General features: G+C 42.7%; 1 protein-coding gene across 1 annotated transcript in view; it reads left to right on the forward strand.

The window, feature by feature from the left end:
* LOC115103980 (heterogeneous nuclear ribonucleoprotein L-like) overlaps nucleotides 1-15,471 on the forward strand; it is a 52,661-nt gene that overhangs the window by 10,500 nt on the left and 26,690 nt on the right. Inside the window, exon 2 of the mRNA XM_029625081.2 lies at nucleotides 12,784-12,902. Within this exon, the coding sequence (XP_029480941.1) occupies nucleotides 12,784-12,902 (119 nt within the window). The remainder of the gene's footprint in view (nucleotides 1-12,783; nucleotides 12,903-15,471) is intronic.

Here is a 15,471-nt window from a genome sequence, read left to right on the forward strand (position 1 = left end):
TTCCCTTGACCCTGACTTGTCTCCCAGTCCCTGCCGCTGAAAAACATCCCCACAGCATGATGCAGCCACAACCATACTTCACCACAGGGATGGTGCCAGGTTTCCTCCAGATGTGACGCTTGGCATTCAGGCCAAAGAGTAACATTTTGGTTTCATCAGACCAGAGAATCTTGTTTCTTATGGTCTGAGAGTCCTTTAGTTGCCTTTTGGGAAACTCTAAGTGGGCTGTCATGTGCCTTTTACTGAGGAGTTGCTTCCATCTGACCACTCTACCATAAAGGCCTGATTGGTGGAGTGCTGCAGAGATGGTTGTCCGTCTGGAAGGTTCTTCCATCTCCACAGAAGAACTCTGGAGCTCGGTCAGAGTGACCATCGGGTTCTTGGTCACCTCCCTGACCAAGGCCCTTCTCCCCCTATTGCTCAGTTTGGCTGGACGGCCAGCTCTAGGAAGAGTCTTGGTGGTTCCAAACTTCTTCCATTTAAGAATGATGGAGGCCACTGTGTTCTTGGTGACCTTCAAGGCTGCAGACATTTTTTTGATACCCTTCCCCAGATCTGTACATCGACACAATCCTGTCTTGGAGCTCTACAGACAATTCCTTCGGCCTCATGGCTTAGTTTTTGCTCTGACATGCACTGTCAACTGTGGGACCTTGCATAGACAAGTGTGTGCCTTTCCAAATCACGTCTAATCAATTGAATTTACCACAGGTGGACTCCAATCAAGTTGTAGAAACATGTCAAGGATGATCAATGGAAACAGGATGCACCTGAGCTCAATTTCAAGTCTCATAGCAAAGGGTCTGAATAGTTATGTAAATAAGGTATTTCTGTTAGTTTTTTATACAGTTGCAAAAATGTTTTAAAAAACTGTTTTCGCTTTGTAATTATGGGGTATTGTGTGTAGATTGATGAGGGAAAAATGTATTTGATTCATTTTAGAAAATCCTGTAACGTAACAAAATGTGGACAAAGTCAAGGGGTCTGAATACTTCGGAATACTTTCCAAAGGCACTGTACGTGGTGTTGGATGTTGTCTGGCTTGTGGCCACCCTCTTCCTTGAAACCCCCTTTATAACCATACAGCGGCTGGTCTGGCAACTCTCTCAACGCAAATCAAATCAAATGTTATTTGCCACATGCTTTGTAAACAACAAGTGTAACTAACAGTGAAATGCTTACAACAATGAATATAGAAATAACAGAAAAGTATTAACACATTAATAAAAGTACTAATAAATACTCAATGAATAATGATAACTTGGCTATATACACTGGGTAACAGCATGACTTCAAGGCTCCCCCACCTCCATCCCCTTCCCTCCTGCACCCCACCCCCACTGGAGTCGCAACATTAAACTTTAATGAAGACAGACAGGGCAACAGAGGTAATATGGAGCTGCGCTGCTGAACTTTGGCTGCTCAGCATTGCACTGCAACCAGCCTGGGACCGGGCAGCGCAGCTCCATATTACCTCTGTTGCCCTGTCTGTCTTCATTAAAGTTTAATGTTGCGACTCCAGTGGGGGTGGGGCGCAGGAGGGAAGGGGATGGAGGTGGGGGAGTTGAAACGCAGGTGCTTTATCTCCGCAACTCTGTGATCTCAACATCGTTTTCAGAGGGAGAGCTTGAAAGCAGCATTTCGCCCCCTTGGAAAAGGAGAGTTCTGAAGGCTGGCGGCGGTAGCTCCCGACATGCCCTACTTAGCTGGCACATCGCAATGCGGGCTGTTATCTCTCCCAACCCTTTCTGACATCAGAGAGACTGGCGGAGAGGCGTTCCTTAGTATTCCTTGGCTTTTGCGAGTGTTTTATGTAATCCGTCGCTGGAATTAATGCTGATTCCGACAGTTTTTTTTTTTTTTTTTCGAAGTATATGCAAATGAGGCCTGTGCCCTAGCCTGTTAATGCTTCTCCAAAGCTAACATCAGGTGGAAGACAAAATGTTGTTTTTTCTGCCCCATTTACATTGTTTTTAGTGTTGTTAACCATGGTAAATGTTATGCAGATATCGGCACACTTATTGAAACAGGTTGTCTGAGGATTACATTTTTTTATTTCACCTTTATTTAACTAGGTAGGCCAGTTGAGAACAAGTTCTCATTTACAACTGCGACCTGGCCAAAATAAAGCAAAGCAGTGCCACAAAACAACAACACAGAGTTACACATAAACAAACGGACAGTCAATAACACAATAGAAAAATCTATGTACAGTGTGTGCAAATGCAGAAGAGTAGGTAAATAGGCCATAGAGGTGAAATAATTACAATTTAGCATTAACACTGGAGTGATAGATGTGCAGAAGATGAATGTGCAAGTAGAGACTGGGGTGCAAAAGAGCAAGAGGATACATAACAATATGGGGATGAGGTAGTTGGGTGTGCTATTTACAGATTGGCTGTGTACAGGTACAGTGATCGGTAAGCTGCTCAGACAGCTGATGCTTAAAGTTAGAGAGGGAGATATAAGACTCCAGCTTCAGTGATTTTTGCAATTCGTTTCAGTCATTGGGAGCAGAGAACTGGAAGGATAGGCGGCCAAAGGAAGTGTTGGCTTTGGGGATCACCAGTGAAATATACCTGCTGGAGTGTGTGCTACGGGTGGGTGTTGCTATCATGACCAGTGAGCTGAGATAAGGCGGGGTTTTACCTAGCAAATACTTATAGATGAGCTGTAGCCAGTGGGTTTGGCGACGAATATGTAGTGAGGGCCAGCCAACGAGAGCATACAGGTCCCAGTGGTGGGTAATATATGGGGCTTTGGTGACAACTGATGGCACTGTGATAGACTGCATCCAGTTTGCTGGAGTAGAGTGTTGGAGGCTATTTTGTAAATGTCATCGAAGTCAAGGATCGGTGGGATAGTCAGTTTTACGAGGTTATGTTTGGCACCATAAGTGAAGGAGGCTTTGTTGCGAAATAGGAAGCCGATTCTGCATTTCATTTTGGATTGGAGAGTTTACAGTCTAACCAGACACCTAGGTATTTGTAATTGTCCACATATTCTAAGTCAGAACTGTCCAGAGTAGTGATGCTAGTCGGACAGGCGGGTGCGGGCATTAATCGGTTGGAGAGCAGGCATTTAGTTTTACTAGCATTTAAAAATAGTTGGAGGCCACGGAAAGAGTGTTGTATGGCATCGAAGCTCGTTTGGAGGTTTGTTAACACAGTGTCCAAAGAAGGGCCAGATGTCTACAGAATGGTGTCGTCTGCATAGAGGTGGATCAGAGAGTGCTGTGCAGCAAGAGCAACATCATTGATATATTCAGAGAAAAGAGTCGGAGAATTGAACCCCGTGGCACCCCCATAGAGACTGCCAGAGGTCCGGAAAACAGGCCCTCCAATTTGACACACTGAACTCTATCTGAGAAGTAGTTGGTGAACCAGGCGAGACAGTCATTTGAGAAACCAAGGCTATTGAGTCTGCCGATAAGAATGTGGTGATTGACAGAGTCGAAAGCCTAGGGGTAGCCACGTGGAAAGCATGGCCAGCCGTAGAGAAATGCTTATTGAAATTCACAATCATGGTGAATTTATCGGTGGTGACAGTGTTTCCTAGCCAGTGGGCAGCTGGGAGGAGGTGCTCTTATTCTCCATGGACTCTACAGTGTCCCAAAACTTTTTGGAATTAGTGCTACTGGATGCAAAGTTCTGTTTGAAAAAGCTAGCCTTAGCTTTCCTAACTGACTGAGAATATTAGTTCCTGACTTCCCTGGAAAGTTGCATTTCGCGGGGGCTATTCGATGCTAATGCAGAACGCCACAGGATGTTTTTGTGCTGGTCAAATGCAGTCAAGTCTGGGGTGAGCCCATACAGTATCTGTTCTTAGTTCTGCATTTTTTTTGAATGGGGCATGCTCGAAGCAGGATGTGCTCGAAGCAGAGATACATTTACAACTCATTTACATTTTGAGGAGCCTTTATTTATATATAGTAGCTGTTGGCATTTTGTCAATACGACTTAGCATTTTACAACGCAAGAACACCAAACAGAGAAGATGAGGGGATTACAGTTCATATGTTGTTATTGCTGCTGATTTATTTATACATTTGCATTATCTTCTTTGATTTCCTTTTTGGGGAAAGTACTGCATTCATATTGTAAATTTAGAAAGAGATAAATAATTAATTAAATAATTCGATATGAGGGTATATTGGCACCCGGCTAAATCCTGTCCGAATGATGAACCAGCCGGTTCTCGAGATTCCTCATCCAGGTGTGACTTTGGTAGTAGTGGCAACATGCCGTAATGTAACCCACTGTGAGATTGTTTGGCCGAGCCCTTCCCTTCACTATCATCATCACTCCCAAACGTGTTTATGTATTTCTTTTTTTTTTGTTTTTTTTGTTTTACATGACAGAGATAGTGAAGAGAGACAGGAAAGTGTGGGTGCGGTGCAAACTAAATTCAAACGCCGACACCTGCATGTCATATGACATGACTTGACCAGTTTCTCACAGCAGGAATGTATGTACTCACTATTGTGTCTGCTAAATGACAAAAATGTAAATGTAAGAAAATATTCCTGCAGTAACAGGATATGAGAATTAATATTCCACCACATCCGTTGACAAGTTTGGCCCTTTTTAACATTGGCATAATTATAGAACATTTGCATTTCAGACAGACCTGCAAGCCAATGATGTTACCCAAATTAAAATCGGACGATAGTTTTTTCTTTTGCGATAATTAGAAGTGAAAGGCACATTCCACTGAGGCATATGGCTAGTGTGTGTGCGTGTGTATGTGTCTCTGTGTGTGTAGTGTTAGGGTGTATGTGAAGCATGTTCTCTCTAATACTAAGTAGTTTATTAACCTCACACTCAAAAGGTATGCTGATCAGTGGGGACATTATTTAACTTCAAGGTTGAAGGTGAAATTCTCAAAGGAGCAATGGGATGTATTCACTCTGAATACTTTGAAAGCAAAGAGAGGAAAAGCAATATGGTGGTAGCTACACTGATGTTTGAATTAAATTCATAGAAAAGTGTCGTATTCAAACAGCAGTGTTGGGATTTTTTCAATCCATGCAACTGGAATCTTTACACAAAAAAAATCAGGATCTCAGATCTTGGATCACCTCCCCCCCCACCCATATAATCTTACCATGATCTAAAAGGCAAAACTGATCCTATGTTAGCCCTCCCAGACCCTCTCCGAGGAGGTCTCAGGGGGAATTGGATATGCAGAATAACTTACACCTGTACAGGTTACCCACGTGTACATACAGTGAAACAAGACTATATACAGTATAAGCATGCTCAAATTATTATTATTATTATTATTATTATCATACAGGCCCTGGTCCGTCAGATAGGACCTATGAACAGTTATCATGTTTTTCAAGCAATTTTCTGTCAAAGGTCGATGATCAATTTCATGGTGAATATGGTGATTGTGACAGGCCCTCACAGATAATGACCTTGAATGAATAAAAAAAAATACACACATTGATTGCAATGCACCGTGCGCGCCGCAGTCTATTTAAAGCCTAGTTTTTGCAAGTGCCAAAACCCCACATTTTCATTGTGCGGACAACATCCCAGAAACAATCCAAAAGCCTGCAGCCTTGTGAAATTAGGCTTCCCCTTTGACGCGCACAACGTTAAAACAATATAGAAAAAGCGATGAGGAGAAAGAAGTCTGTGAAGATCATCAAAGCGGGTGAAAATTCCTGCCCAATGTCAATGTGTAATTTTAAAAGTAGGGCATAGAATCCAATCATATCCATATTAATAACCTCTGTGGCTGCATGGGTGAGAAGGAAAGGAGAGAGAAGGTGTACATCCCCAATGGCACCCTATTCTCTGCACTACTTTTGACTAGAGCCTTATGAGCCCTGGTCAACAGTAGTGCAATATATAGGGAATAGGGTGCCACTTGGGACGCAGAGGCTGAGACAATAATCAGAATGGTTCAATTAATGACGACTCTCGAAAAACGGCACTAAAACAAATGTTCCCCCGTCAGATTGTTTGTTCCGTGGAACCCTGGCTGTTGGCGAGATAAATTATGCATTACCTCTGCCTTGTTAGCCCCGTTTGTGTAGAGTTTGACCTGGCAAATGTTTACCGCTCTCGTTTAGCGGTAGCAGACAAGGCCAGGTTTAATGAGAACATTCTGGAAGAGAAGGAAGGAGAAAAAATAAATGAGAGAAGAGGAAATCGGTTTAGTTATTGGCCCTCGATCAGCAAAACCAAAACGCCTGTTAGTTGCAAGTCAACGGGGGCCTAGAAACTAAGTACCAAGCCAGGGATGATCAGTATGTATGTTAAAATGGAAATTATACATCAACATCCGTCCTTGATCGCAAATGTCACTGAAAGGGATATGTCACTGCTTGTCACCCCCTTACCCCTCATTCCTACAAAAAAAGCTGAGATCCTGTTGCTATGGAGATGGAGAAAGGGGCAAGGGAGGGGAGCGGGGGATGGTACTTAATGCCCTTTGCCGCGGTCGTGCCGCGAGTATGAGATACCTGTTCAACTGTCATGTCCACTTCTGTTCTATCTGATAGTGGTGGTGGTGTGTGTGCACGAGGGGTATGAGGGGGGACAGCAACACTCAGGGGTCCTAACCCTAAAAAAGGCAAGAAGATGTTCTTCGCTCAGCAGAAACATGGTCGTCTCGCCTGGCACGGACAATAAAACCCCGACCCCCTACTAGCGTCATGTGAAACAAACTGCCACAGTGATTAATGCCACAGGCTTTACGGTTGTCAGGAATGTTTCACTGATGACCTACAGCTGGTATCTCCCTCCGCTCTACTCTGCTGCTCTGGTCCCAAAGACTAATTCTAACTTTATTGTTCCCTGTGGGGAACTGCTTTGAGACAGTTAATGCCTTATAAAAGGCTGTGTTCCAACTTCCAACTCAACCCTTTGGTCTGAGTAGATTCGGTTGGTGACGCCCAACCTGGCCCGGATGGTGACTGACTCAGCAGAAAACCACATCCAGCCAGTGAGACGAGAGGTCGTGCTTCAGCAGGTGAGCACAGAGTCGGAGCGAAGAAGTAACACTGTACGGTTTTCGATGCATTTGGGCTGGTGGGCCGTATAGTTAGAGAAAGTATTGGATATTTGTGGCTCGAAGTTGATAATCTGTTGGTTTCTAGATTGGTTCCTCTCTAATGAAGTACTCTACCGTTGATTTTATGGTGTAGACACACACTCTCTCACATATACAAACATACACACACATAACCTGGCACACTCTTTCTCTCTCTCGCACACACACACACACACACACACACACACACACACACACACACACACACACACACACACACACACACACACACACACACACACACACACACACACAAACAGTATGTCAACCCTGTATCTGGCCTACAGTTACACAACACTGTTAAACATGTGTCTTTTCTCTGACAGAGCCCTGTTCGCCCTAAGTTGCTCTTTGAGTGTCTGCATCATTCTAAATATAACATGTATGAGTGGAGAAGAGATATGTGATGCTGACACCTGATGTTAAAGGGTACACTTTGCTTAGAAGGCTTCTGGAGAGGTTAGTTGTTTTTGGGGACGGTTAGTCAAATGATTCTGTATTGAACCCTGTAACACCTAAATCTGTAACACCTAAAAAAGACTAATCAAAAGTGTGCGTGTGTGAGGATTTTATGTGTATTGTAAAAAGTGGTTCTTGAGATGTACTTTGTGGCAGGCAATGGTTATATCTACACTAGAATGGTTTTAAAGTGTACTTTAAAGTGTACTTTAAAGAACCTTCATGAGAGTTATCCCAAAAAGTTTGCTCAAGCTGCGACAAACCAAAGTGTCTGTGCGTGTGTGTGTTTAGTGTTGGCAGATGGTTGTCTCCCAGGTTTTGTACTGTGTTGTGAGATGAGGTAAATTGGCCTCACAAAGCCTTCAATTCAGTTGCCGGAAACAAGGTCGCTGTCTGCATCGAGCAAAAAAAGCTCTCGTGCTTTTTCTCATGCTAAGGTGTTAGTGGCAAAGCTTTGGAAGGTTGACATTTTGTTCTTTCGTTTTTTTACCATTTTGAGTGAGATGATTTTCCAACATCAACTACCAGCATTGTTTAAACAAACCAAAAAAGGACTCCTGAATTAGCGGATCTCTCAGAAGACACAAAGTTACTATTTCAACATCACAGGGAGTAAAGCATGTACCCCCTAGCTTCAGAATTTTTAAAAATAAAATAAACAAGACACTTGCCAAGAATATCACTCAATAGTATTGGCAGGGCATTGTTCTGCAGAGTATAAGCCAGAGGGACATGGCTTGCATAGCAGTAGAGGTGGATCAGCCTTTGATGTAGCTACGTTTCAGACTAAACTGCAAACAGAGCTGCGTAGATGTGTATCCTGTATGTGGCCGGCGAGGCCCTCTGCCGCAGCATGCTTCTGGATGCTGTTTCACACCCGCAGCAGCAGTAGCTTGTGACTGCGGTTGAGTTGGAATCAGTGGGAATTGTCATTATCAGCTACTGTGGGAGAGGAGTGAGACATTCACATGTGGACAAAAACAATTTATGTATCTCTTTGGAAACGCAATCGTCTGATCCAGCGGTCTTATCCAATGTGTGTGTGTGTGTGTGTGTGTGTGTGTGTGTGTGTGTGTGTGTGTGTGTGTGTGTGTGTGTGTGTGTGTGTGTGTGTGTGCGCGTGCGTGCATTAACCTTTTGTGACATTGCATTTTATCGCCTCGGCTGGCTGCAGTGGGGTATTTGCTGGATTAATGGGATGAATCGTTGCTCCGAGACCCCCTTTCTTGTGGACAGAACTTTTGCTCACGTTTCCTCAGTGCTATTTTTAAAGGAGGGAAGAGGCAGACTGAAAATGTAATTTGGTGAAAATAGCTTTGGGCGTGGGACTGACAAAAGGGGCCACGGTCTGTCGAGGTGTGAGAGAGAGAGAGTGAGAGAGAGTGAGAGAGAGAGAGAGAGAGAGCGAGAGTGAGTGAGTGAGTGAGTGAGTGAGTGAGTGAGTGAGTGAGTGAGTGAGTGAGTGAGTGAGTGAGTGAGTGAGTGAGGAAATACAGACAGAGTGGAAGACAGGAAGGAGGAAGAAATAAAACTAAAGACAGGAAGAGAGTATATATAGATAGTAAGAAAGAAAGAAAAAAAAAATGAACAAGGAAATAAAGAAATGGAAGAAGGAAAGATACAGAGAGATACTTTCAACTTTGAAGACACCCTTGAAAAGTTGGGTAGTTAAAGTAGTGGTAGGTATGCCTGACTGTGTTCAAGTGCAGGCATCAAAAGAAGACAGCTCAGATATTTTCCAAATAGCAACTGCTCGAGGGCCAAAAGGTGGCTTTGAAATAGTTTCTATGCTTAATTTTACCACAGCGAAAAGCACACCACTTATTCTATTTTTTCCTTTACCACTGTGACAGGCAACAGTTTGCATGTTTTTTTTCCCCCACTCTCCAATATCCTGAGCATTAAAACAGATCACCAGGATATGAATACATCAATGTCTTTTTGTTGAGCTACATGTTGAATTGAAGTTCTTCTTCAGACAAACACTGTCCATGGATTGTGGTTGTCATTTCTAGGGATGTTTGTCTGTGTCCTGTTTCTCTACACTTGCACTCACAAACTCCCGTCATGGATTTAAAAGCTAATGATCGGTGTAAGCATTGGCTGTAGGGAATTTCCATCCTTGTTAAATCCATGGAAGAAAGTGTGCAAGTACATACTTGAAGAAAGGTGGTGAAAGGTGGTGAATTAAAAATATATATATATTTAACCTTTATTTAACTTGGCAAGTGAATCGGGACACAGCCTATCTAGGGCTGGGGGTAAGAATGTGGTCAATTGTAAATTAATCTCATTTTATTAAGCACAGTGACTGTCGGCGAGGATTCAATTTGTCTCTGTGTCTGAAGTAGAGTGGTGTGGGGCTCGGCATTGTCCCAGAGCGCATAGAGGACTAGACTGGAGGAATTCATCGCGACGGACAGCTCCCGTAAATCAACCGTCCTGGGCTTCTGGAAGAGCTAGCGTTGAACGAAGAAGAGGGCCAAGCAATTGGTTGCCTCGGACGTGCTTGTGGTCCTTGTCGATGCGGTTTCTCCAAGCCGGGCTATGGTGGATACAAGGCAGCCCAAGTTGTTTTAAGAAAACGAGAGACTGGATGTCAGACAATCTGTTTTGTTGTAGAGCAGACGCCTTGCAGTCTGATTACAATTACTGTTAGCTTATTTTCTTATGTACAGTACAGGCTCCAGTCTCATCAGGGTGACTTGTTTCTTAATTCAGACAAATTATATCCATTTCGAAGATTATACGAATGGATGCTATAACCTGTTCACTGCAGCTGCTGTTTTTTTGGTTCATTGTGAATATGAAAAAATCTAATTACTTAAAATCGGGCTGAGGTCATTCATTCATTTTGAAGGGGTAATTGTAATTTCATATTGGTCTCCCCAATTTTACACCTCTCGTTTCCTAGCGGTCTTTAGTGGATAATTACTTTTAATTTTTTTATTTTTTATGTGCTTTGCATCATTGTTTGTAATCCTTTTTCCAATTTAATTGGAGACTAAGAAAAGCTTTTTGAAGGTACAGCGTTCAATTCGCAGATTAATTGTGTAATTTTTAGGTATTGGCTTTTGCTGCATTTTCATGGTTCATCTGTGCAGCATATAAGCAAAACTTTTATTTTATATTTCAACATACATATTTGAATGCCTGAATAGCCAGTCCAACATGAATGTATCAGTGAGCGTTCAAATATGTTTTCCCTCTACTTTCATGAATTTTCAAACAGAGCTTTCAAAGATGTTGCGCAACAATTTACAAAGTGATTTGAATGCTCTGCAAGTTGCTATTTCAGAAGTCCTTCCCCCTAAAGATTTTCATCATTAGCATATTTTCTTCACTTTGAAACAAGCGTGAAGGGTGGGTGAATTGTGAAGCCACTGTATGAATTAACAGCATGTGCTGCGATTTAACAACATCCAGCTGCAAGACAAGGGGCCACAGTCTGAAGGCTTGCAGTAGAGTTGGGTATAAATTATGTTTACATTTAGATTGTGTGACAGACCATGATATACTGTACAGTGCATTCGGAAAGTATTCAGATCCCTTATTCAGATCCCTCTTTTCCTTCTTCTAATCGGTATATGTCTTTGCTTTTCGCTCTTTCACCTCTGCTGGACAACGGCCCCTCTGAAAATCAGTAGTTCTACTAAGAGGGCCTCAAGTTGTTCGCCTAAAATGAATGAATGAAGTACAGTGCATTCGTCTGTCAGGTTGGATGGGGAGTGTCACTGCACAGCTATTTTCAGGTCCCTCCAGAGATGTTCGATTGGGTACAAGTCAGGGCTCTGGCTGGGCCACTCAAGGACATTCAGAGACTTGTCACGAAGCCACTCCGGCATGGTCTTGGCTGTATATGCTTATGGTCGTTGTCCTGTTGGAAGGTGAACCCTGTGTGCTTAGGGTCGTTGTTCTGAGCGCTCTGGAGTAGTTTTTCATTAAGGATCTCTCTGTATTTGCTCCGTTCATCTTTCCCTCGATCCTGACTATTCTCCCAGTCTCTGTTGCATGATGGATGGTGCCAGGTTTCCTCCATATGTGACGCTTGGCATTCAGGCCAAAGACTTATCAGACCAGATATCTTGTTTCTCATGGTTTGACAGTCCTTTATGTGCCTTTTGGGAAACTCTAAGTGGCTTTCATGTGCCTTTTACTGTGGAGTGACTTCTGTCTGGCCACCCTACCATAAAGGACTGATTGGTGGAGTGCTACAGAGATGGTTGTCCTTCTGGAAGGTTCTCCCATCTCCACAGAGGAACTCTGGAGCTCGGTCAGAGTGACCATTGGGTTCTTGGTCACTTTCCTGACCAAGACCCTTCTCTCCCGATTGCTCAGTTGGGTCAGGCGACCAGCTCTAGGAAGAGTCTTGGCGGTTCCAAACTTCTTCCATCTAAGAATGATGGAGGCCACTGTATTCTTGGGGACCTTCAATGCTGCTTCACAAGATCTGTCCCTCGACACAATCCTGTCTCGGAGCTCTACGGACAATTCCTTTGACCTCATGGCTTAGTTTTTGCTCTGACATGCATTGTCAACTGTGGGACCTTTTATAGACAGGTGTGTGCCTTTGTAGAAACATCTCAAGGATGATCAATGGAAACAAGATGCACCTGAGCTCAATTTCGAGTCTCATAGCAAAGGGTCTGAGTACTTATGTAAATAAGGTATTTCTGTTTTTTATTTGTAATACATTTGCTAGCATTTCTAGAAACCAGTTTTCAATTTGTCATTATGGAGTATTGTGTGTAGATTGATGAATTTTTTTTATTCAATCCCTTTTAGAATAAGGCCGTAAAAGTAACAAAATGTGGAAAAAGTCAAGGGGTCTGAATACTTCCTGAAGGCGCTGTATTTGCTTGCCGGTCTGTAAGTGGCTCTCGTGTCAAAGAATCTGAAGAGGCGGAATTTCCTTAGGCCTCAATAATGAGTGAAAAAAGAAAAAGAAGATGATTGAAGTCATTCAAACCAAACCAAATCAAACATTGCCACAAAACACAAACAAATTCACTATAAACATTCAGAAAAGCGTGTTGGGATTGACAAGAGAACATGTCGCGATTTCACTCCGTGTGCACTCCAAAAGCATGTCAAAGGCGCTCAGTGCCAATGCTGACGATGACTTTGATGTTTGGTTACATTTACATTATGTTAAACCTTCTTGGCTGTGAAAGCGGCCTTCTTATGTATCCATGTGGTATACCTCATTTGACCTTTCAACCCAATTTGACCGGTGTCCCCCCCTCTCTCCTCCAGGACAATGGGGAGGATGCCCACAGGATCGCCCCCTCTCCGGTGGTCCACGTGCGGGGGCTCTGTGAGTCAGTGGTGGAGGGGGACCTGGTGGAGGCCCTGGAGAAGTTTGGCAACATCTGGTAGGTGATGTTTCTTCTTGTCTGTTCTGCTTTGAGGGACAATCCTTTGCCTGATTTCCATTACATGGATGCATGTGCGTATGATTATTTTAAATGTACTATAGAACGGTAGTCCATTACATAACTGTATTCATAGTTCAGAGTGGCACTTATTGTAACTGAATTTTCACTTACCAGGAAAAGCCAACTACTAAATGACTAAACATGTCAGTTAGTATTCTAATACTATTCTGCGTCTGAGCAGCTCACTGATTGAATGCATCAACAGAATGTATTGAGATGCATATTTTTTCCCTGTGTGCAGTCTGATTGTTTTTCTCCAACAAAGCCAGTAGGATTGTGACTCTTTGTCCTCTTAGAATACAACTCCCTTTTTCTGGATTTTTATCTCCCATTAGCCATTTCTTCAGTGTTGGAAATCCATTTTTGATGCATTTAAATGCAATAACAATCTCTCGGGTTATCATATTTCTCGTAGAACAAGGACCATTAAGGGCTTGGAAAACGTTGTTTGACATTTAGGACCTGTATTTTTAGCTCATGTCTGTCCTCTAAATTGCCTGCTTTTATCATCAGACCACACGTTTACCCAAGGGTATAACTGCTCCGGGGACAAACATATGATTCTCTTATTGCCTGGGGAATCCTCATTTGGGGCACTCACACAACAGGGAATACACAGCAGAGGCTTATTTGCAGAGTCCCTTCACGTTCACTTAGAGAATCTAAAAAAAAATGTATTTGAAGTTGAGGTGAATTTCGGTGAAATTTGGAAAAAGACAATGACCCCGTAGACACACTCAAGTTGCACAACTGAAATACAATGCATTCAACACAACGCTTGTGACACAAGGGAGAGTTTTTCTGCGCAAAATATTGATGCACACATTTTCTGGAGACACCGCACCAATGGTTGTGTAGACTTTTTTTATGTAGACAAACTCTCCATTATATCACAAACATAGCAGTTGTATCACAACCATTGTGTCAAATGTGTACGGGGCCAATATGCCTGTGATTATTGTAAATCTCTCCCTGCCACCATCCATCCCAGTGTCACTTGATATTTCTGTAACCTGGGGAGTATTATGGGATGTGGATTTGATTGCAAGGACTTGACTTGTGCGCTGGTAGAGTATGTTCCCCGGTGATGTAGTCGGAATTTAAATCGGGCGACGGTATTTTTAGGTTGGTGTAATATCGATATACTGTATGTCCCTCCGAGTACGCCATAGGCAGACATATTGGGACACGGTGAACATGAGCTGTCAGCTCCACTCAAACAGTGGCCTCAAAGGACAGCATTCACATTAGAATGATGGGGAGGCTTTATTGTGCAATGCTATTTATGAAGGTGGAGTGTGCTCTGTCTGCAATTTAAGTAGTGCATTATCATGCAGTTATAATATAGGGATGACCACCTGATAATATCTTAGAATCCCAATCATCCAAACCAGCCATTCTTAGTAGATAATGTAAGATACTAGCTAGATGAATAGTTGTTGACTGTAAAATAAAGCATAACCTCTTGCGACGAGCAATCCCGGATCCGGTATCCTAATCATAGCCTCAAACGAATTAGCATAACACAGCGGACATAAATACCCCTAGTAACTTTTCCTATTCATGAAAATCGCTAATGAAATAAATATATTCAAACACAAGCTTAGCCTTTTGTTAACAACACTGTCATCTCAGATTTTCTAAATATGCGTTACAGCCAACGCTAGACAAGCATTTGTGTAAGTTTATCATGGCATAATGCTATGCTAGCTCTGCTGGCAGCAGGCAACATTTTCACGAAAATAAGAAAAGCAACCAAATTAAATCATTTACCTTTGAAGAACTTCGGATGCTTTCACTCAGGAGACTCCCAGTTAGATAGCAAATGTTCCTTTTTTCCAAAAAGATTATTTCTGTAGGCGAAATTAGCTCCCGTTTGTTCATCATGCTTGGCTGAGAAATCGACCGGAAAATGCTACCACTACAACGCCAAACTTTTTTCAAAATTAACTCCATAATATCGACAGAAACATGGCAAACGTTGTTTAGGATCCATCCTCAAGGTGTTTTTAACATATCTATTCGATAATATATCCGTCGAGGCAATTGGTTTCTCATAAGAAGCGATTGGAAAAATGGCTACCTCAGTATTTTACGCAAGATTTTCTGCGGGAGACACCTTGCTATATATGGTCCCTTACAGCTATTCTCCAATGGAAATGCCTACAAAGACGTCACAATGCTGTAGCCACCTTGGGGAATACGTGGAAAACATAAGCTCATTCGTAGCTCATTCACAGCCATATAAGGAGTCATTGGCATGAGGCGGTTTTAAAAAATGCGGCACTTCCTGGTTGGATTTTTATCTGGGTTTCGCCTGTAACATCAGTTCTGTGGCACTCACAGACAATATCTTTGCAGTTTTGGAAACGTCAGAGTGTTTTCTTTCCAAAGCTGTCAATTATATGCATAGTCGAGCATCTTTTCATGACAAAATATCTTGTTTAAAACGGGAACGTTTTTCATCCAAAAAATGTAATAGCGCCCCCTAATGCATAACTGGATA

This window comes from Oncorhynchus nerka, linkage group LG21, assembly GCF_034236695.1.
Source record: "Oncorhynchus nerka isolate Pitt River linkage group LG21, Oner_Uvic_2.0, whole genome shotgun sequence".
NCBI lineage: Eukaryota > Metazoa > Chordata > Actinopteri > Salmoniformes > Salmonidae > Oncorhynchus > Oncorhynchus nerka.